General features: G+C 31.6%; 5 protein-coding genes across 14 annotated transcripts in view; 3 read left to right on the top strand and 2 right to left on the bottom strand.

Moving 5' to 3' along the window:
- Window positions 1–1798, top strand: part of LOC124422028 (WW domain-binding protein 4) — a 42906-nt gene extending 41108 nt beyond the window's left edge. For both annotated transcript variants that reach the window (XM_046957908.1, XM_046957907.1), the window contains exons 5-7: window positions 80–317; window positions 975–1323; window positions 1450–1798. In XM_046957908.1, coding sequence (XP_046813864.1) covers window positions 80–317; window positions 975–1323; window positions 1450–1669 — 807 coding nt within the window. In that variant the 3' untranslated portion in view covers window positions 1670–1798. The remainder of the gene's footprint in view (window positions 1–79; window positions 318–974; window positions 1324–1449) is intronic.
- Window positions 1799–1970: 172 nt separating this feature from the next.
- Window positions 1971–7404, bottom strand: LOC124422027 (facilitated trehalose transporter Tret1-like). 2 transcript variants are annotated; one of them, XM_046957906.1, is made up of 5 exons: window positions 7269–7404; window positions 4854–4993; window positions 4063–4630; window positions 3713–3914; window positions 1971–3193 (listed from the first exon to the last, which is right to left on the bottom strand). In XM_046957906.1, exons 2-5 carry the CDS (start codon window positions 4921–4923, stop codon window positions 2585–2587), a joined length of 1449 nt encoding a protein of 482 aa, XP_046813862.1. In that variant the 5' UTR covers window positions 4924–4993; window positions 7269–7404; the 3' UTR covers window positions 1971–2584. The 2 variants fall into 2 exon arrangements, with proteins under 2 accessions (XP_046813862.1, XP_046813861.1); XM_046957905.1 differs by lacking the exon at window positions 7269–7404 and adding an exon at window positions 6291–6371.
- On the top strand, window positions 7403–9859 carry LOC124422030 (protein-L-isoaspartate(D-aspartate) O-methyltransferase-like). 2 transcript variants are annotated; one of them, XM_046957910.1, is made up of 6 exons: window positions 7403–7544; window positions 7851–7929; window positions 7991–8130; window positions 8797–9022; window positions 9360–9445; window positions 9515–9859. In XM_046957910.1, the coding sequence occupies exons 2-6, from the start codon at window positions 7875–7877 to the stop codon at window positions 9695–9697; spliced, it is 690 nt and encodes a 229-aa protein (XP_046813866.1). In that variant the 5' UTR covers window positions 7403–7544; window positions 7851–7874; the 3' UTR covers window positions 9698–9859. The 2 variants fall into 2 exon arrangements, with proteins under 2 accessions (XP_046813866.1, XP_046813867.1); XM_046957911.1 differs by having other exon boundaries at window positions 7410–7544; window positions 7863–7929.
- An 860-nt stretch (window positions 9860–10719) lies between these two features.
- Window positions 10720–11862, top strand: LOC124422031 (NADH dehydrogenase [ubiquinone] 1 alpha subcomplex subunit 6). The gene is made up of 3 exons (XM_046957912.1): window positions 10720–10929; window positions 11263–11378; window positions 11554–11862. The coding sequence occupies exons 1-3, from the start codon at window positions 10803–10805 to the stop codon at window positions 11680–11682; spliced, it is 372 nt and encodes a 123-aa protein (XP_046813868.1). The 5' UTR covers window positions 10720–10802; the 3' UTR covers window positions 11683–11862.
- Window positions 11863–12075: 213 nt separating this feature from the next.
- The window catches only part of LOC124422025 (receptor-type guanylate cyclase Gyc76C-like), a 73987-nt gene continuing 65682 nt past the window's right edge, over window positions 12076–20380 (bottom strand). For all 7 annotated transcript variants that reach the window (XM_046957899.1, XM_046957898.1, XM_046957900.1 and 4 more), the window contains 16 exons: window positions 18772–19078; window positions 18366–18512; window positions 17982–18175; window positions 17716–17875; window positions 17397–17551; window positions 16874–17161; window positions 16456–16716; window positions 16314–16385; window positions 16058–16226; window positions 15830–15979; window positions 15373–15712; window positions 14688–14811; window positions 14514–14612; window positions 14296–14440; window positions 13950–14206; window positions 12076–13874 (listed from right to left, as the gene is read on the bottom strand). In XM_046957899.1, the coding sequence (XP_046813855.1) occupies window positions 12960–13874; window positions 13950–14206; window positions 14296–14440; window positions 14514–14612; window positions 14688–14811; window positions 15373–15712; window positions 15830–15979; window positions 16058–16226; window positions 16314–16385; window positions 16456–16716; window positions 16874–17161; window positions 17397–17551; window positions 17716–17875; window positions 17982–18175; window positions 18366–18512; window positions 18772–19078 (3783 nt within the window). In that variant the 3' untranslated portion in view covers window positions 12076–12959. The remainder of the gene's footprint in view (window positions 13875–13949; window positions 14207–14295; window positions 14441–14513; window positions 14613–14687; window positions 14812–15372; window positions 15713–15829; window positions 15980–16057; window positions 16227–16313; window positions 16386–16455; window positions 16717–16873; window positions 17162–17396; window positions 17552–17715; window positions 17876–17981; window positions 18176–18365; window positions 18513–18771; window positions 19079–20380) is intronic.

The following is a 20380-nucleotide window of genomic DNA, read 5'->3' as shown; positions in this document are numbered from 1 at the left end:
AAAAAAAAACCTTTACAATTTATTATGACAAATATCTTTCTTTTTTTTTTCTTCATTTTATTGTTGAAATCGTATACAGTTCCCCCAAGAAATTGATCCTTGCGATCCAACGGCTTTGACGAGGTTGTCGCATACGAAGAACCAGCAAAGTACCAGCGTCGAGAATAAAACTCAAGGGAAGAATAAAGCAAGTAAAGGAAAGGGAAAAAAAAAAAAGGCCCAAGAGGACGATGGACGAAGAAAAGCCGTCAGGAAACTTTGGTATGAGGCTCTCAGTCCCGAAGGATACACTTACTACTGGCACATAGAAACTAATGGTACGTATATACATATATATATATATAGATATATGTATATGTATATATATGTATACACAGGGCGTTTCATTCGAAGTTTCGCAAGCAATTGTTTCTCAAACTATAGTTCGTTTTACAAAAGAATTTACTCTTTTCGGGATATAGGGAACGAGGCGGCATTTTATGGTAATTACAATTCTTCTTTCGAGATTTCAAAGTGACTTTTGTTTTTTCTCCATATAGAAACTGTATGTTTTTATTTAGGTAAGCGTGCAACTCATTCCAAGACGAATTTATTGACCTAAATAAATCTACCTAAATAAAAATATATAGTTCCATATAAAAAAACAAAGGTAGTCTTGAAATTTTAGAAACAGTCCACTTGGAGAAGTTTTGAGCCATAATAAGATGATTTCTCTCACTTCTCTCCCCACCCTATCACCGAAAGAGGGTAAGTTTTATTTGAAACATTTCTTGAAAGAAGCTGTAGTTTAGAAAATAATTATATGCGGAATTTCGAATGAAATACTCTGTATGTATATCTATATAAGTATATTCTGCAATGTATTATTTTCTTATTCAATCACTTTCTTATTGAAATAATATCTTTTTTAGTTATAAAAAAAAAAGAAATCAACATAATTGAAAAATATTTTTTCTTCTTCCACATATTACTAGAATCAGTCTGGGAACCTCCAGAAGAGGGTTATATGACATTTGCCGAGCAAGAAGAGGAAGTGAAGGAACAAGCTCTTCAGGAAGAACTTTTAGAGCAGTTAAAAAAGGAAGAGGAGATTGAAAAAGCCGATCTTATTGAAGAACAAAGGGCTAATGCCGAACGAGAAAGAATGAAAGAATTGCGAAAGCAACAACAAAGAAAACAAGAAGTACAAATTAAAGAGGAAGACACTAAAGAGATTATTGTAAAACAAGAGTCGAAAGAAGAAGAAGAGAAACCTTACAGAAGGGATTACAGTATTCCTGAGTTTCAACAGCCTTATGGATCCTGGGAGACTGTAAAAGTCATGTAAATATTTATTTATAAAACGGAAACTTTTTTGGAAATGTTCTAATGTTTCTCTCTCTCTCTCTCTCTCTCTCTCTTCTCTATATATATATATCGCCTTTTTAGTAACAATATTCTTTTTTTCAGAGAAAGGAAACCTGTAGATCTTCAATTGCCGCAGCAAAAGCAGATACAGTTGCCTATTTTCGAAAAATCCGAACCACCTCCGCCTCAAAGAATCTTCAAAGAGAAAACTATTACAACTATATCGACAGGAGATAGCGATGATGAGGGTTCGTCGTTAAGGATCTTTAAAAAACGGAAGATAGGAAACAAAAATGTACGAAAGAGATTGGAAGACGATTGATCTTGCTACATAAATATTTTGCGTATATTTCGATTGAAAGATAGATAATGAGAATGCTCTTTGTACGTACTTTTTAATAAAAATTTAAAAGGAACTGTAATAATGTCAAATTTTAGTAAAAATAGAAAATTGTACATTTCTTCGTAGTATAATTCCTGCTATCACAAAGTACTCTTAAAGAAAAAAAAATTATTACTTATTATATTTTAATATGTTCTTAAGACTTATATAATAATTTTCGTGTGTATGTGCGTATGTATGTGTGTATGTATGTATGTATGTATGTATGTATGTATGTATGTATGTATGTATGTATATTAAACTCTTTCCGGATATATAATTAATAAATAGAAAGAAAGTGTAAAGATAAAAAAATGGATCGATGCAAATATAAAATACTTGTAATAATTATTATCGCAGATTTTTTTACCATATTATGGAAAACATTAAAACATTCATCTAAACACTGTGTTCATACGTTTTAGAACGAATACTATTGAGGAAAAATACAATATCGTTTCAAATATAACGTGATTTGTCAATACCACATGAATATTTCTTTTTTCGATATCCTTCAATCACATTTTACTTATCCTATATAATCTATACTTATATTATTGATGTAAAATATTATCGTTTTATATATATATACATATATATATATATTTATATATATACTTCTTTAAGAGTAAAATATTCTTTGTACAGAGTTCAAAAAATTGATTCATAAATATCGGTCCAGCCGATCAGTACACTTCATACATAACAATTAATGAAGCACTCATTGCACAGCCAACAAATCAATTTTCACTTTCTCGATGATCTTTACTCATTATTATCCAAGGAATTTCGAAGATTCGTTTCATTTACGAAAACGTCCATGTTCTTTTCAATAATAGCAATCTTTAACGAACGTCATGCATCTGTTGATGAAATCTTGACGTCAGCGATTGTCGAAGCCCAAGAATCTCCACCATTTAATTCATTTAAAATATCTTCTCGCGACCTTCCCTTCGTTTCCGGCACCAAAATGTAAATGAAGATAAAAGTTGAAATACAGGAAGTGCCCAAAATAAAGAAACATCCGTACATGCCAAATAGATCTACGACATTTGCAAAGAACTTCACTACTATGAAAGCAACAACCCAAGTAAAGAAGAGAGCTACTGTAATTGCCAAACTGGAGAGGTCCTGATCAAATATTTCAGAGCAAATAACGTAGGGTCCAGGACCCAAACCCAAACAATAGGTGATCATGTAAGCCGATAAAGCTATCACAGGTATCCAACCAAACGTAGAAACGTCATAATTTAGTTCTTGAAGATAGCAGAAAATACCGAGTATGTAATGGCAAATACACATCCCCAGACAGGATATTAATAGAAGAGGTCTTCTACCGGTTCGTTCCATCAGTGAAGTTGATAGATAAGATCCTGCAACTTGTATGGCACCTACGATGATCACAGCTGTGTTCGGTGATAACGAACTGCCTGATATACGAAAAATCGTCTCGGTATAGCTTGTCTGTGAAAAAAAGTATTCATATTTTGTTAGAGTAAAATTGATTCATAAATAAGTGAAATTATAAGTAAGAAGTTTAATATAATAAAATAGTAATGATTCATAAGTCAACTCAATATCTATGCAAAATAATAATGAAATATTATAAAATATTACATTTATTAAGTTGATTTATAAATGAGTAATAAATAATTCTTACTTATAATTATATTTATTCGTAAATCAAAATATATAGTATATTAGATAATTGTATTAAGAAAGAACTATTTAGAATAGGCTCTATCTTCAAATGTCATCATCAATTATTAATATTAGATAAGGAATGACAAGTAAATGTTAAAAACGCAATGTTTATTTACCAGACGCAGCGATACTTGCAATAGATTTATGCCTTCTATCGAGACGATAACGTTAAAAAGATTCAATGGAAGTCAAGCAAATTCTTTTCTACATTGTTTTTTTTTTTTCTTGATAATGCTTATCAAAGTTTGTTTGTTCCAATTTTTGTGTGAATATACTTACCATAGCAAATATACCACAAAGTTGTTGACCAGCGAAGATGCCTAGTCCAATCACTAATCCTTTGATTGTTCCTTTATTCCTGAAGAGATCCTTCAAACCAATAGATCTAGATAATGTTGCGGCTTCCTTCGCAGCGATCTGCAAACGTAACAGCTCTCTCTCCACCGTCAATTGGTGTCCCGCCCTCAGCCACATCAAAGACCTACGATAGAATATTCATTCCTACATTTCGACTGAACCCTGAATATAATCAACATTTTTATCTTCTATTGATCGGATAAATTCTAAAAAAAAAAGGTATCTATCCAGAACAACGTATTTATCATTGAATTAAATTAACAAATACTCACCTATCAGCCTCACGAAGTCGATTGCGACGAATTAAATAAACAGGTGTCTCTGGTAGGAAAAGAAAACTTCCTAGATAGATCACAGGTAGCACAGCGATACAAATATTACAGATATTGTAAGATAAGAATCCACCTAATATGTAAGTTATCAGTATTCCGAAGTTCACTACTAAAACAACCAAACTACCCAGCATACCACGTATCGAGTCACAAGAAATTTCGGAAACGTAGAGTGGAACTAAAAAGAGCGCACCTGCACCCCCGATACCGGCGAAAAAACGTGCAATAAAGATATGTATTTGTTCGGTTGCAAAAATCGTTAAAAAGGAACAAATTAGGAATGGTAGGCCAATGAGACAACCCGTGAGTTTGCGTCCAAGTTTCTCTGATAATGGACCCATCATTGGAGTTGTTATAATTCCTCCTAAACACATAATTCCACTCAGCCAAGAAACTTCATCGTTTGTCATTGCTATTGTTCCAACTGGTGGGTTTTCACTTTGTAATTGTGGTGACATTGGTGATTGCCAACCGATCATTGACCCATATGTCATAGCTGCTAAATTCACTGTAAAAATAAAAAGAAAAAAAGAAAAATTCCTCATTGATTTTTTTCTTTCAATTCGACATCAAATTCTTCTAAAGCTTTGTCTTAAACTGTCGAAAACTTTTGCATCGAAGTTTTCTCTTTTTCCTTTAGATATATCTCTTTTATAGCACTTTATTCTCACTTTGACTTTCGAAGTTAAATAAAATAAGAACAAATTTTAAGTTTTATGAACGGTACTCACCAACCATCGCTGCTACAAATTGTCGAAACTTTCCTGGGTCATCCATTCGCTCCTTGATATCCCCCATCATGTTGAATATATTTAGAACAGGGAACTAGTCAATTTTTGGTGCACGATAAAACCGATTTACAAAGTTGGATCTTGATCGATAAAAAAAAATTTGTTTTATCATCGAAATATATAAAACAATAATGACTCACGATGACAATTAATCAAAACTCGAATTAGTCTTATAATGAAAGCAAACTAAGATCGATCATTCGATCGTTCGAATTAGTCCCATTGTGAATAATCAAATCGATTAAGAGATACTTAAAAAAGATCAATGAAAATCTTTCTCTTTCTATTATTCTCTATGTTTCTTAACCGAGCGATCGACTATCTGCGCTCCATGGGACGATCTGTACGTCAATTTATACCGATATCGACAACCCCTTGTAACCAAACGCGCATGACTTTTTATCATATCTACTTGCTACGCGAACGCGCGTTCAAATATGCGTAAACGTGTATGTTCACGTATCTTCTTATCGGTTCTCTAGTTTTTGATGACATTTTTTTTTCATTTTATTTTACTTTTTTCTCACTTCTTATAACATTTCCTGGAAAAGATTCTTGATCAAAGAATAATATTAATTATCAATTAAAATTAAAATGAGCGATAATATCTTTCCTTATGATTTTAAAAAATTTTTATAAAATCTCGATTTCTTTATGAAACCTCGAAAATCTTTTATCTTATGATATTTTCATGATCGTCATTTATGTGAATTAATGTGAAGTTAACTAATTGCATTGAATAAGAAAAAAGAAAAATATGTATTATTCTAATTATTCTAAATTAATTTATTTGAAAATCAAATATATCTAACTTGAGATGTTAATCATTTATATTTCTTTTCAATAATTTTCGCAAAAAAAAATAATTAACATTGAAGAGTTTCATCTCGAAAACATCTTAAAAGTTAATTTTAAGAATAAAATTAAATAAACATAAGAATTGAATTGAATGTAATTAGTAAATGGACATTTCCCTCGGGAAATTTTCCCCGGTAATGAATTAAAAATAAAGAGATTTATGCGAGGATAACGGGAATTTTAAGAAAGAGCAAAAGTTCTTTGATATTTAAGAAAATCGAGTATTCTTTAATGGAACATCTTTTGATCATCCTATCCGTTACGAAAAAACTTTGATAATTTGTCAAACTTATACTTGTTATTCTAAAATAAATAAAATATAACAACATTATAATATCAAATTAATATCATGCAGTTTATAAATGAAACGATTTAATTTTTATTTTTTTCATATAATTATAATATTAAATGTCATTATTTTGCACGTTATATTTGTAATAAATTTTGAATAATTTCATAATACAAATATAAATGTTTCCTATGAATTAATTTGCTATAAATACGTTCTACTTTAATTACAAAATTATTCTTCTTGTCGAAATCCTCCACAACTTCGAAATTTGAAGTGTGGAAATTGAAATTCGACTGTGAAATGTTAAGAATGAACACGTTTGTATTTATACTATTCATGAAATCGTTACTTTGATATATTTACAAAGTCTATATTAGTAATACGAAATTAAAAATAAAAAATTCTAATTGCATAGCATATTAAAAATTAGACGATAGCAAATATTCATTATCTTTTAGATCAAACATTTCATGTTTGGCTAATATCTTATAAACTATGTGTTTTAAAATCGTAGATTTTTTTTCTTCCTTCTTTTTTTTTTTCTTCTCAACGTTTCCAGACATCTCCGATCGTCACGAATTCATAACATACGAACGCGGAAGATCTCATGGTGCTTGTTTTAAGTCAATTCGTTTGGAAAATCTCCGGCAATGATGATTTATCATTAAATCTTTCCACAGTATCTCGGAAAAAGTTTAATTTATGAGTTACTCTACAACGATTATTTACGACACATTTACGGTTAATTTTAACGAATGGATATTGGTGTGAGAGAATGTAAGTATCTCGTTAAAATTTCCAAACACTCGCATGATACACAATGGTCTTTTTTTTCCAAACTTATAATTTATATAGATTTATGCGATTTAAACGAGAACTTTTGAATTTCTCAAATTTGCTTATATCAATTGAAGATCTTTATAATGCGACAGAAAAGTATTGATAATAAATGATTTTTTAAAAATGTATACAAATATTTTTCGACGTGTTAATATAATATAACCATTTAATCAATGAAAGATCATTGAATGATAAAAAGAAAACGAAGAACGACACTTTTTTTAATGAAATCATTAGATACAAGGAATTTTCTTATATTGTGGAAAAACATAAATTTCTAAAATGATCATGAATAATCCTTTTTCCTGATGTTTCCGAGAGTATTTATATCAATCATTCGCATGTTTTTTTTATAACTCGCATACGAAAAGCGTAGTGATCGTCGGAAACTCCTGACTCGACTTCCGGATACACTTTCGCGAGAACTATGAAATTATTCTAAGAATTACTCCAAAAGAAAGATCAAAGTGGAGACGTTGACGAATTAAAAACGTGTGTCTCACGTCGTTCCCGGGCCAAATCGATATCAAGGCATTCCTATCAGCTGATCCTCTTCTCCCCACCACTCTACTCGCTTCCATTCATGACACAACACACCCTAAGGGTCGCTAACTGTCAAGAAACAGTTGTAATAATACAAGGTACGTTTCATATTATTTTCAAGAAAATTTTTTTTATATTTCTATTTGAATATCAACATGCTCTAATTATTATTTTCTAGTTCAAAATTGCATATAATTATAGATATAGCATTGTGTCAAACGAAAGATATCTATTTTGTACGATATTTGTTAGGTTACGGTTACTTTTTTTTTTATGAAAACGTTCGAATAATATTATTTTTATATTACTAATTGTATATTTTATGTTTCTTTGAACGATATCAGAACTTTCTATAATGTATAAATATTGTTTTGTTAATAAAAAAATTTATATTTTATATATAGTGGATATTGCAGCATTTGTGGAGCATGGCATGGCACTGCAATGGTGTGACAAATCAAGAGATGGTGACCAAGTTGAAAGGTAACGTAATGTGTGTTAATAAATAATAAGAAATTTATATCGAGTTAAATTATGTTTTTAGAAACTGGCATTTTGGCAACTGCTAGAGCAGAAGCTGCTATGCTTGCAGTAGATAGAGCAAGATATTGTCATGAAGCAGATCCATATCTTGATCGACCTAGAAAAATTGGTTACAACGTTACAATCAGTGCTCCACATATGGCAAGTAAATTTTTGGTTGTTTTCTTTTTTTTTTTTTCTTCGATTCTGTAAATCCAGAATTATGACATTACTAAAATTATAACATTTTATTAACATTGTATACTTTATCAAGGTTATATTAATGTATATAAAGATGTATAAAGTCCTTAAAGACACAACTGTGTCAGTATTCTGTGCCAATAAGAAGATAAAACAATGTCAATATATTGATACTTATGATTACCTTTCCATTTGTTATTTACATTTCAAGAAGACACTATCAAGATTAAGCACACATTACTTTATCAGATCTCAATAAATGTGATAACTGAAATTGTTCAGGTGAATTTATGTTCCTTAAAAACTCATTTTAAATAAATTAAAAATAATCTAGAGGTTCATATTAAGAAGAATTAACGCTGACATTTCGTCACAGAGATATTAGTTTAACCCCCTTATCATTCTTTGTTGGTTATGTTAAATAAAAATCTTTAGTAGTTATTGGAGATTTTCCAGATATATTATACAAACCACTTCATTTGTAAATGAGCACATATATATTAACCTGTTTTTTATACAATATTATATTTACAAACATTATATGATGATTGAAATATTTTTTGAATATTCTATCTATTTTGCTTTGCATATTAAAGGATACATTTCGATTTTATTTCTTTGTTTTAGCATGCCTATGCATTGTCTATTCTCTCGGATCAACTCTTCGATGGTGCTAGGGCATTAGATGTCGGTTCAGGTTCTGGATATTTATCAGCTTGTATGGCTTTTATGGTTGGTCCTCGCGGACGAGTTGTCGGTATCGAGCATATTCCCGAGCTAATAGAAGTTTCTACAAGAAATGTACGGGAGGACTGTCCACATTTTCTCAAAGATGGCCGTCTTAAATTCATTGGTAAGATTATTGAAATTAATACTTGACTAATGTCACTACGTGGAAAAGAAAAAATATCGTACGATTATGATTATGAGCCATAACGAGAACTAAACAACATCCCTTTTGTAACTGTTTCTGCTTTTCGCTATCATTATCAGGCATGTCTGTAAAAAAAAGGCAAGGGATAATAAATAATAAAAGTCTAGTTAAAATGTGAAAAACTCGTAATCTATCCACGTGGAGTAGGTATTACCACGAAGAATCAAACGGATCTCTGTCCATCAACTGTGTGACTTTGCTGTAATCATAAAAGATAGACTGGAGACTAACAACAGATCATTGTGAATGCAACTAGTGGGAGATGGCAGATTGGGACATGATGCTGACGGGCCTTACAATGCTATACATGTTGGAGCTGCGGCTGAAACTCTTCCACAACAGGTATGAAAAAATAAAGAAGAAATGTCTATGTTCTATATATTTGATTATTACAATTTTGCATATCTGTAGTTGGTAGACCAGCTAGCTCCTGGAGGTCGTCTTATCTGCCCTGTAGTTGCCATTGAAGGTTTCCAAAGATTTCAAGATCTACTACAAGTGGATAAGCATGCAGATGGATCTACTACAAAACAGAAGCTAATGCAAGTTTCATACGTTCCTCTAACTGATCCTAGTACACAATTGCGTAACTAAAGTACTTAGTAAGCTTTGCTACAAATTTAAGATAGCAACATGCTTACTAGTAATCGTTGATATTGGAACCACTGTGCTACTTTGTTTTATGCATAAGCAAATTATAGAAGTAGTTGCCCCTTTTTAACTAATGGTATACTAATAAAATATATTTTACTTACACTCTAAGTGTTATGCTTATTCCTTATGACATTAATTTCTAAAATATACGACAAAGGAATTAAAATATTCCTAATTCAAGATATCGTTTAAAAAATTATTTGACAATTCAAAATATTGATTAATGTGTTACTCGACTATCTTTCGAATATAATTTAACAAAGTTTTCTAAATTAAATAATTTACATGAATGCAGCCGATTCAGCAGTTCAACAGTACTTGTGTTATATTACAATTATATAAATATACAAGGAGATTGCTGCGTATAGAAATTAACTTTGTAGATAATAAAATGTGTAAAATTATAAGTAAACGAGAATATAATATTTCTACGCGATAAATTATTAAGAATAAAATAATTATAAATAATTATAAATGAAAGAATAAAACGAATTAAACTTTTATCCTATATGAATGTCGTATTTACTTTGAAATAAAAACAATAAATTTACATATATACCTATAATTTCGATTGGCATCGTTTTTCTATCAAATAAATGAAGCGCCTCGAAAAATTGCACAAAAGTGACATCTAATGGCACTATTAACGAAAAACAAGGCTAAATTTATCAATGCGCATGCGCAGATCAATTGTAGCATGAACTATATAAAATATATACGAACTTATATAAAATTTAGATTAATATTTTATATTCGTATAATTAATATAATAAACGATTGATTTTTAATATATATTATTTAAATATTAAATGTAGTGACATCTATTTATAAACTATGTGAGATAGCTTAATAATTTTTTTAAGCTAATTCATCTTTTGTCACAAATACATTTTTTATTTTTAGAAAACAAGAAAATTAACTTGACAAATATATATCAATATAAGCAAAATGATTGTATAGATTGGTCATTAAACATTTGATGGACGTCGTTTTAGTAACTATATCCTTTTAAAATTATTAGTTCTTTGAATGCGTAGTGTTCAAAATGGCTTCGCCCTCGGTTGCGCGGATTACTCGTCAAGCTCGACCTATATTGTCTTCTAATCATGCTGAAGCACGTAAGAAAGTTTTAGCCCTTTATAGGGCTTGGTGTAGACAAATACCTTTTATAGGTATGTGAACATTTTTTTGTCTACTTATTTATATTTGTATTTAAGTATCTATTGTGTTACTTAACCTTAAAATACTCATAACTAAAAGAATGATTAAAAACGATCCAAAGTGAAATTTTGTATTTGTTTCGATATTATTAAATTTAACGTGAATAAATTTTTTGTTAGATAGTGTCAACTTTTTTTTTATTTTTAATGTCAGGAATTCAAGTAACCTCTTATGTAAGCGTACAAAAATATGACATACTTCTTTAAGCATACTTTAAGGCATAATACTTTTTTAAGCAGTTATAAAAAAAGTATTTATGTTATAAATTCTTATTTGTATTACAGTTATTGATTATGACATACCATATACACGGAAACAATGTTTAGAAAAACTACGCTCAGAGTTTCTAAAGAATAAGTACGTAACAGACGTGAGAGTAATCGACTTACTTGTAATCAAGGTAATAATAGTTTGTGTGTTATACTTTTTATATTGATATTATTTCACTTTATATTATTAATATTTAATTGTGAAATATTGTAATGACTACAATTTTTAATGAAACAAAAGAATGCTTTAATAATCTTAGTTTGTGACTTTTTTAATAAAAGGAATATAATAAATTATTTTATTAGGGTCATATGGAATTGATGGAGGTAATAAATATTTGGAAACCTATAGGAAATCTTTTAAATCATTTTAAAGACACATATAATCCAAAACCAAAAGATTTCTTGGGCAAATTTTATGCTGGTCATGAATAATATGATCAAATATTTGTAATGGTAGTAAATTTTAACTAATGGTTATAGTGATTAAACTTAAAATTCTATATAATTTATGTAAATATATAACAAATTTATTAGATCAGATATGATATATATCATATATCATATATCATATATCAGATCAGATATATTTATTAGACCAATGTATCTCTTCAAAAAATATTAAAATAAAGAATATCTTGCTGCTATTTATAAAAAAAAATGTCTATTATTTCAAAAGTTCCATATTTTTAATCTATTTTTTATATAAGGGAATATTGTCTATTACGTTACACTTTCTAACTGAATAGGTACATATTTTTTACATAAGGTAATAATTATCTTTAATTCACACTTTTTTTTTCATCGATATATTATTGTTCAGTTATGTACATTTGACAACATCATATATTACTAAGCACCTTAGGTACAATCTAGTTCACTTTTCACAGCCATACAGATAATTTGCTTCCTTCAGTGAACGGGTTTAAAATTATAGATACACATACATATACACGAGTGTGTACATACATATACATGTATATATATATATATATATATATATATATGTACATACGTATGCAGGTATTTACGTACACACACCATATGTACATACTTTAAACATGAGCATGGAGCAAATTGAACGATGTATGCGGAAGACGTACGTATACTCCAGCTGCGTTAGCTCATTTCCTTCTACGCGAGAAGTTTTATTATGCTAACTCATAAGAGATCTGAACGATCTCACGCATCTTTACACTTTGGTTAGAACGATATTTATAAAATAATTTCTTGTCTGTCCTCATTACATACTCGGATTAAAAATCTTAATAGGCAAGGCAACAGTCCTGCGCTACGTAAGTCACTTTCGGCATCGACGCTGACGCACAGTTTATATAGTACGAATTATAAAATATCTAGGTAATAAAAATATACATTGTCGGTAACTTTCACACGCACATATATATATACATACATGCATACATACATATAAATGTATATGTATATGTAGATATATATGTATACATATATACGTATTATTTATATACATATATATATATATATATATATATATATATATATATATATATAAATTTCACGTACATAATCTAAAAAAAACATGGCAACAATTAATCATGCTTATGACTCATAAACATAATATACATTATACACTTTCGTTCGCGATATACAAGATTCTTCTATTACATCATCATAAACTTGTTTCCTTTTAAGAAGGAGAAGCGTAGTAAGGATAATAAAAAAAAACAATTCATTCAAACTATACTCTCACGCTCTGACTGTATATCGTATCCAGCAATAACACCCCTTCTTAAAGAAACATCGCTGTTGCGTAAACCATTACCATTGAACAGATTTACTAGCCAGCTTCTTATAGAATTTCGTGCGGAAGACTTTTTGTCTGGCACATTGTCCGTACTGGGAGCAGGTACCACTTGATCCAAAGAGCGCCAACGTTTCACCGGCAATATTTCTCCTATACAACCACTCTCGTCACCCATCAGTAAAGGAGTCTCCGCTTCGTTCGACGTTATGTCGGTGTGAGGTATGATTATCATATTGCCGTTTGGATAATTATTGTTCAAAACTTTACCGGTAAGATCGGTTTTTGAGTTGGTCCGTGCACACTTGTCACAATTTTCCAATGATCGAAAACTCTTTTTCGGTTCCTTCCAACAAAAGTTCTCTTGTTCGAATCTCTTTGCATAGACCTCGAATGGAAAAGGATCTAACGAACGAGATTCTCTTATAACTATTTGAGATGGATAGTCGCTAGTAGTTGAGGAAGATGCGATGGTAGACAGTACTCTTTCATTCTTTCGAAATTTTGGCTTAGCATCTATGAAGAAATCATCGAGGGCGAGCTTGATGTTAACGGCACGATTTGTTGCTTCTTCTCGTAGTGGAACATTTTCCAATGTAGTCTTTGATAAGCTATCCGTTAAACAAAGTGGAGATCGTTCCAATTTCCGAACATGAAGTGATCTTGGTATTGGACTCGATCCACCGCATTGTGAGGAGGAATCGTCAGCAGCTGGACGTGGTACACTTGATTGTCTTCGACTACCAGCACCTAAACCAGCTAATAACGATGCCTGACGTGAATCGGGATTTAATTTTGGACTTCTTCTTGGTCTGCAGAAAAGTGGTGGTAGATCACCAACGTCCACCTGTAAATATAAAATATTTTTAATATGAATTTCTTATAAATATTTGAGTAAAAAATGATCGAATTCTTTTTATACCTCTCTTTTTTGTATAGCTTTTTCCGTAACTCCTGTAAGCCAATAAGTTTTCACTTCACCTTTTCCCTTCATATTCACCAAACCACGTTCCTCGATAATGTAACCACCTATCTTATCCAAAGCATCCTTACACTGACTACTTATGTGAATACGTAATGGTTCACCGTTTGATTCCATTCTTGACGCAGTATTCACCGTATCGCCAAATAAACAATATCTAGGCATTGTTAATCCTACTACACCTGCGACTACGGGGCCTGCATTTTTAAAAAATATATATTATATTATTTAATTTACGTGAATTCCAATAGGAAGTATTTATTACTCGTTACACGTTTTATTTTACCTGTGTGAATTCCAATACGAAGTTTAAGAGTTTCCTGAGGACGGTGAGCTATCGTGTGATGCTTAACAGCATTAAGTAATTCCAAGGACATCGATGCTATTTCTCCGGCATGTCGGTTTCCATTTTTTAAAGGTAATCCTGATACCTAATTAAAAGTAGTAAATCATGAAATTGAGATATTCATTAATAAGTTTAATAACTTAATATATCGTACTTACAACCATGTAGGCATCTCCTATAGTTTCTACTTTGTACACATCGTATCCTTTGATTATGCGATCGAACAGAGTATACAAATCGTTGAGAAAGTTTACCACCTGAAGAAAGAATGTAAAATTTATTAATTACGATATAAGATGAAATTAAGAATAGTTCAATTATTTTATACGTACCTGGAACGGCGTACTTTCTGCCGACATCGCTGTGAAACCAACGATGTCGCTGAAATATATGGTTACCAAATCAAACGCTTCAGGTTCTACTCCTATACCGTTTGTTAAACAATTGGCAACCGGTCTGAATAAAATTAAACAAAAAATGTATGAAAATATCTATTAATCATTTGAGTGACAAACGGCGCGATCATGTTTCTTTTTGTTTTATATCCAAAAATGCCATCGCTCTAAGTTGCAAAGCCGACAATCACAGCAAGCCCGGTTTCTGTCGATGGTTACCGTTCAGTCTTAGATAAATTAAAATAAAATTGCAGTAATATTACACTTTGTAGGTGTACACGTTTTTATCTTTATAAACAACCATTACTATAATAATATAATGAACTAAATAATAGAATAGACTATAAAAAATAATAATGAAATATATGTTTATATCAATGAGAATTATCATATATAAATAGAAAAGAGCGCAATCCTGCTCCTTGGCATTTTTGGATGCGGAATAAGACAAACGCTATCGAGCCGTTTGGCAATTTTCGATTGGAAAATATCCATGACACTCAAACGATTAATGATGATACAAATATATATATATATATATATATATATATATATATATATATATATATATATAAATATTGCAAATAATAAATAGAAAGAAAATATTGCAAATAAGACTTACTCAGGTAACATTCTATGTAGCAGGTCTTCAGTTTTTTGTTTCTCCTCGAAAAGTAAACGTGTACGTTCATTGACTAGATCTTCGAGATTGTTCGCATATTTCTCCATCATATCCATCATTTGGTCCATTATATTACGATGCCAACCAGCTTTCATTTTCTTTAATCTTGTCCTTATTGCTTTGAAGTCTGGCCTAAGTTCTGGACTTTCCGCCCAACAGTCGGTTATAGTACTAACGATATACTCAGCACAATCTGCCTCAGACTCGGACAGTATCTCTACGTTAGGTCTAAACGATGGTTCACCATCTTCTGGGAACCTTTTCACTCGGTCTATGATTTCTGTCAATTTGTTAACGGTCATATTTATTTTTCTGCAGCTATACCTTTTGGCAAATGCCGATTAACGAAAGACTGTCACTACAGTTTAAAATCTCTTTATAATTACGTTATAATTACCTTTGGGTTCCAAATTAACACCTCCATACGGTCCCTTCCGTCCAATTATTTCAAACAGTATAATAGCAAAAGAGTAAATATCTCCTTCCTGAGTGCCTCTGATCGGTGCATTAGGATTTCTCAGCAACTCAGGGGCTTTCCAAAACAGGTCTTAAAGAAGAGTATTAAACGTTGAGTAATCTTCGTCAAATGAAGTTTTCTTATTTGTTTTAAATAGATTTAACTTACTTCGATAATACTGATGTTCTCCAATGCTGTCAGACTCGGCACAGTGACGCATATCGTGTAAACCAAAATCAGAAACTTGGAGTACCCAACGTGAAGTCACCACGCAATTGGAAGACTTTAGATTACCGTGACAGACTAGCACTGATGACTCGTGAATGTAAAGCATACCCTATATGACAGAAATCATTTCTAAAATCACTCTACGATAGCGTAGCACAGAACCAATAGAACGCTGGCCATCAAAGAGATCGCTTACCTTAATGAGATCGTGAACTAACGACGCAATGAACATATCATCTAATTTTATATCTTCGTTCTCGATGATGTCCTAAAAAAGTTGGAAATAACGATAATTAAATGACTAACAAGATTAAATAAGCACCATATTTGATACTCACATAAAGACTTCCTTTGGCACAATAATCGGTAATCAGCAAGATCCTCATCGGTTCTACACACGCACCGATGAATGAATTTAGATTACCGTGTCTGATTTCACGAAGAATACGCATCTCCTTCATGACATCACGCGATATATCCTTCTTCTTTGAAAACTTTAACTCCTTTATTCGCACCATTACGCCGTGGTAATGGCCAGTTTGTGCGAATACTTGACCGCCACATCTCGACTCGTAAGACATTGCACTAACTAAACTTAACTATAAGCGAACATAAAAATTATTGAATAAATATATATCTACACACACACACATACAAATTTAATTACATTATAATATATAATTGTTAAATATAAATTGTCAATATTCTCTTGAAAGAAATATATTCGAATAATAAAATAAATTCAAGGTCACTGACCTTACTAGGGGAAGACATCATATTATCGAGATGAGGATAGCCATGTATCTCGCCTGGATCTATCTTCCAGAGCAAACCTTCGATCTCTTGTTCGATCTTCCATCTTCGATAGATGCTCATCGTGATCACAGCGGCGCAGAATAATAAAACAGCGAGGACACCGGCAGCAACGATACTACGAAGATGAGTATCATCTTTGGGACAGTGCTCGTTGAGAAAACCACAACCAGGCTCGGCTTCCGGCTTGTTTTTACCTGGCCAATCCATAGACTCCGATGGTCTATATACCTACACGAGATAAATATATTTTAATACTAGTTAAATATAGGTGGAGAGAAAGAAAGAAAGAGAGAAAGAAAGAAAGAGAGAGAGAAAGAGAGAGAGAGAAAGAGAGAGAGAATGACTTGTTCATACATATTTCTTTTATATATTAATATGTTTCTGTTTTCTTTTTCTTTTTTGTTTCATTATTATTACATGTAAAAGAATGATTCGCACGAATGCTATTAAACAACTCACTCACTAGAGTTTCACCCTGTTGAAACTGTCCCACAGGTTTCATTTGATAATCGCAGGAGAAGTTGTTGAAACGAAAGGGATCCTTCTTCAGAGCTAGCACCGAAAAGTTTCCCTCCGAATCTCCAAACTTATCCAACTTTATTGTTGCGCCGCTTACACCTATGAGCAACGACAATTGTATGTAAAATAAAGTATACATCGATAAAATGAGAAAATTTTAAACATAGAGAAAATCTTTTAGATTCAATTGGATTGAAAGAAAGAAAGAAAGAAAGAAAACAAAATAGTATTCGAGTCTCGATTATCAGATCATACGTACTTACTTTGATACGTGTGATTTTTTATGATCGTCTCTATTATCTGCGTTCCATTACTAGCGATATCGTGAAGATTATGTTCCGGTTGATCTCGTATAAGTTGATCCAGTGCTCGAGCATATAGCTTCACCGAATCATAAAGATACGCCGCGTGGATAGAGACATACTGTAAAAGAAAAACAAAAGATTTTTTTTTTTTTTTTTAGATAAAGGAATCTCCTCACGTTGCACTTTCCTTGCCCTTGCAATCTTTACTCATATTTTAAAAATACCTTTTCATACTTTCTCAGAAGTTCTGGAATAACGAAGTTGAATGGTTCCTTGTTGCTATACTCTCGAACTTTCTTCGTAAATTCTTCGTAATTTTGTGTGGGTGGCGTAGAAGCGACTACCATAAGCGATCTTGCCTTCTTCAGAAAATCCTTCGGTTCGAGACAATTTTCCATGCTGTCGAGATGTTCCGGTTCTGAAAAGATTTAAGTAAGTAGATTAATTATGATGTAATAATTTAATTCGTTCCAAATGTATTTCTATACGATTTGAAGATTTTGTTTCTCTTTTCTTTTTTTTTTTTTTTTTTTTTTTTATCGAAAAAAAGGTGTGTCGCATGAAGATTTAATTTTGAAGAAGATCGCTTGGATAATAGGCATACTAACTCCATAAGTACTTTTGTGCTTCTCGTGGTGAATATGTCATCATGTCCACGTGTATGACCATGTATTCCCCGTTATCCAGTAACCTTTGATTCATCATCGAATTCATCATATCTATCAGAGATATAGCGGTACCCAAAAAGATATATACTGAAACAATCGATATGAAATTTTTCATTGATTGATTTTATTGAAGAATAAATTTGTTTCATAAATAATCGAATTATTTAATTAACGATTTTATTAATTTTTAATTGAAATTTATTAATAATTTTTATGAAATTTATGAAAAATAATTAAAGAAATTTGAGAACATCGTGCGAATTATCTATACTCGTTCGAGGTATAGATAATATATGATCGTGAAAAAATTTGGCAGAAACAAAAAAAAAACATAATGTGGACTGACTTCTCGTCATATTTTTGGTCTCTTGTATAAGTTGGAACCATATGCTGACTTGACAGCACGGTAGCCTCTCCTCGCAGCAAGTATGACGATCCTCGACGGTCCTGTAGTGATTCACCGTCAGATTGTGCTTCGTCGCCTGTTCTTCGAGCGAACGAGCTACCGTCGACCAGGCGATTTCCGTTATAATCGTGAATTTGTTCCAGCCGTAATGGAGTAGAAGAGCTATCACTGACTTCGTAACTTGCGTATCCGGCGGCTCCGTTCTTGCAAAGGTGTTCACTTTCGAAGCTTTGTAGTCTGAACATTTCTGTAACAATAAATTGATTTCTAGATCATATTGAATCCACCTTGTGAGTGACATGAATGTTTACTTCATTTTTTTTCTTTTTATATATGTATAATATAAATCGATACATTCTTCTAACGTATTTAATCATTACTAAGAACAAACATATGGAAAGATTTAACCGTAAATAAATAAGTTTTTATAAACATTTTCACAATGAGATGTAACAAATAAAATAGATTAAAAAATCCACGATATATTGACGTAGTCTTGTACAAAACTTATAAATTAAAGTTGACTTCATCCGTTCGAGATAAAAAAAGAAAGAAATAAAAAAGAAAAGAAAAGAAAAGAAGAAAAAGAAGAAAGAGAGAAAAAGAAAATCGCTTTAAATCGATGGAGTCATAAACGGTGATGATCGGCGTCGCTCTCGAACTCGCTCGAGTAAGTAAATAACCAGTTCGAGGAGTTAATAATCGTGGAATTCGTCGAGTTGGATCAAAGATACGTAAGGAATATCGGGAGATGTGGAAGATTTGAGTTTGGAATATTAAATTTTATAGAATTCCGGATTGTTTTGAAGCGTATAAAGTGCAAAGTAGAGTGCGGCAATCATAGGGAAAGACAAACAAAGAAAAAGGGTGAAAGATAGACAAAAAGAGAGAAAGAGAAAAATGTAGCCAGCAAAGACAGAGAGATAGAAAGAGAAAGAGAGAAAGAAAGAGAGTAAGAGAGAGAGAGAGAGAGAGAGAGAAAGAGAGAGAGAGAGAGAGGAGCGGCCAGGAGAGCAAGTCGAATGCACTCGTGGGAGAGAAAGAGATAGAAAGAGAGCGTAGCGGAGCAAAGTGGGCTGCGCCTGGTACCATGGTGTGTGGCGCGAGTTAAATATAAACTCGTGGCGTGCAAGGAAGGAGGGGCAAGAGGAGAGTGGAATGAACGGGCGAGCGAACGAACGGGTGGCGGTGGCGGCTGTACCGCGAGTTGCTCTTCGTACTGCCTGAAATGTGACATGCCGCTCATTAACATATAAATTAAACGTGACAACTGAGGGTCAGTTCTTCTTCAAAAGTGTACATATATATATATATATATATATATATATATATATATATATGTACATATGTATGTATGTATGTATGTGGACAATGGATACCTAATTTCTTGTTTTTATTTTTTCTATCCTTCTCTATCATTTTTCTATGATAGAAAATTTTTATTGCATCGCGATGTTATCAAATTTCAGAATTATTCATATATATATATATATATATATATATATATATATATATAAACTTTTTTAATTATAATTATATATATATATAT

This window comes from Vespa crabro, chromosome 2 (genome assembly GCF_910589235.1).
Source record: "Vespa crabro chromosome 2, iyVesCrab1.2, whole genome shotgun sequence".
NCBI lineage: Eukaryota > Metazoa > Arthropoda > Insecta > Hymenoptera > Vespidae > Vespa > Vespa crabro.
The sequence above is the reverse complement of the archived record's forward strand: the minus strand, read 5'-3'. Positions and strand labels throughout refer to the sequence as shown.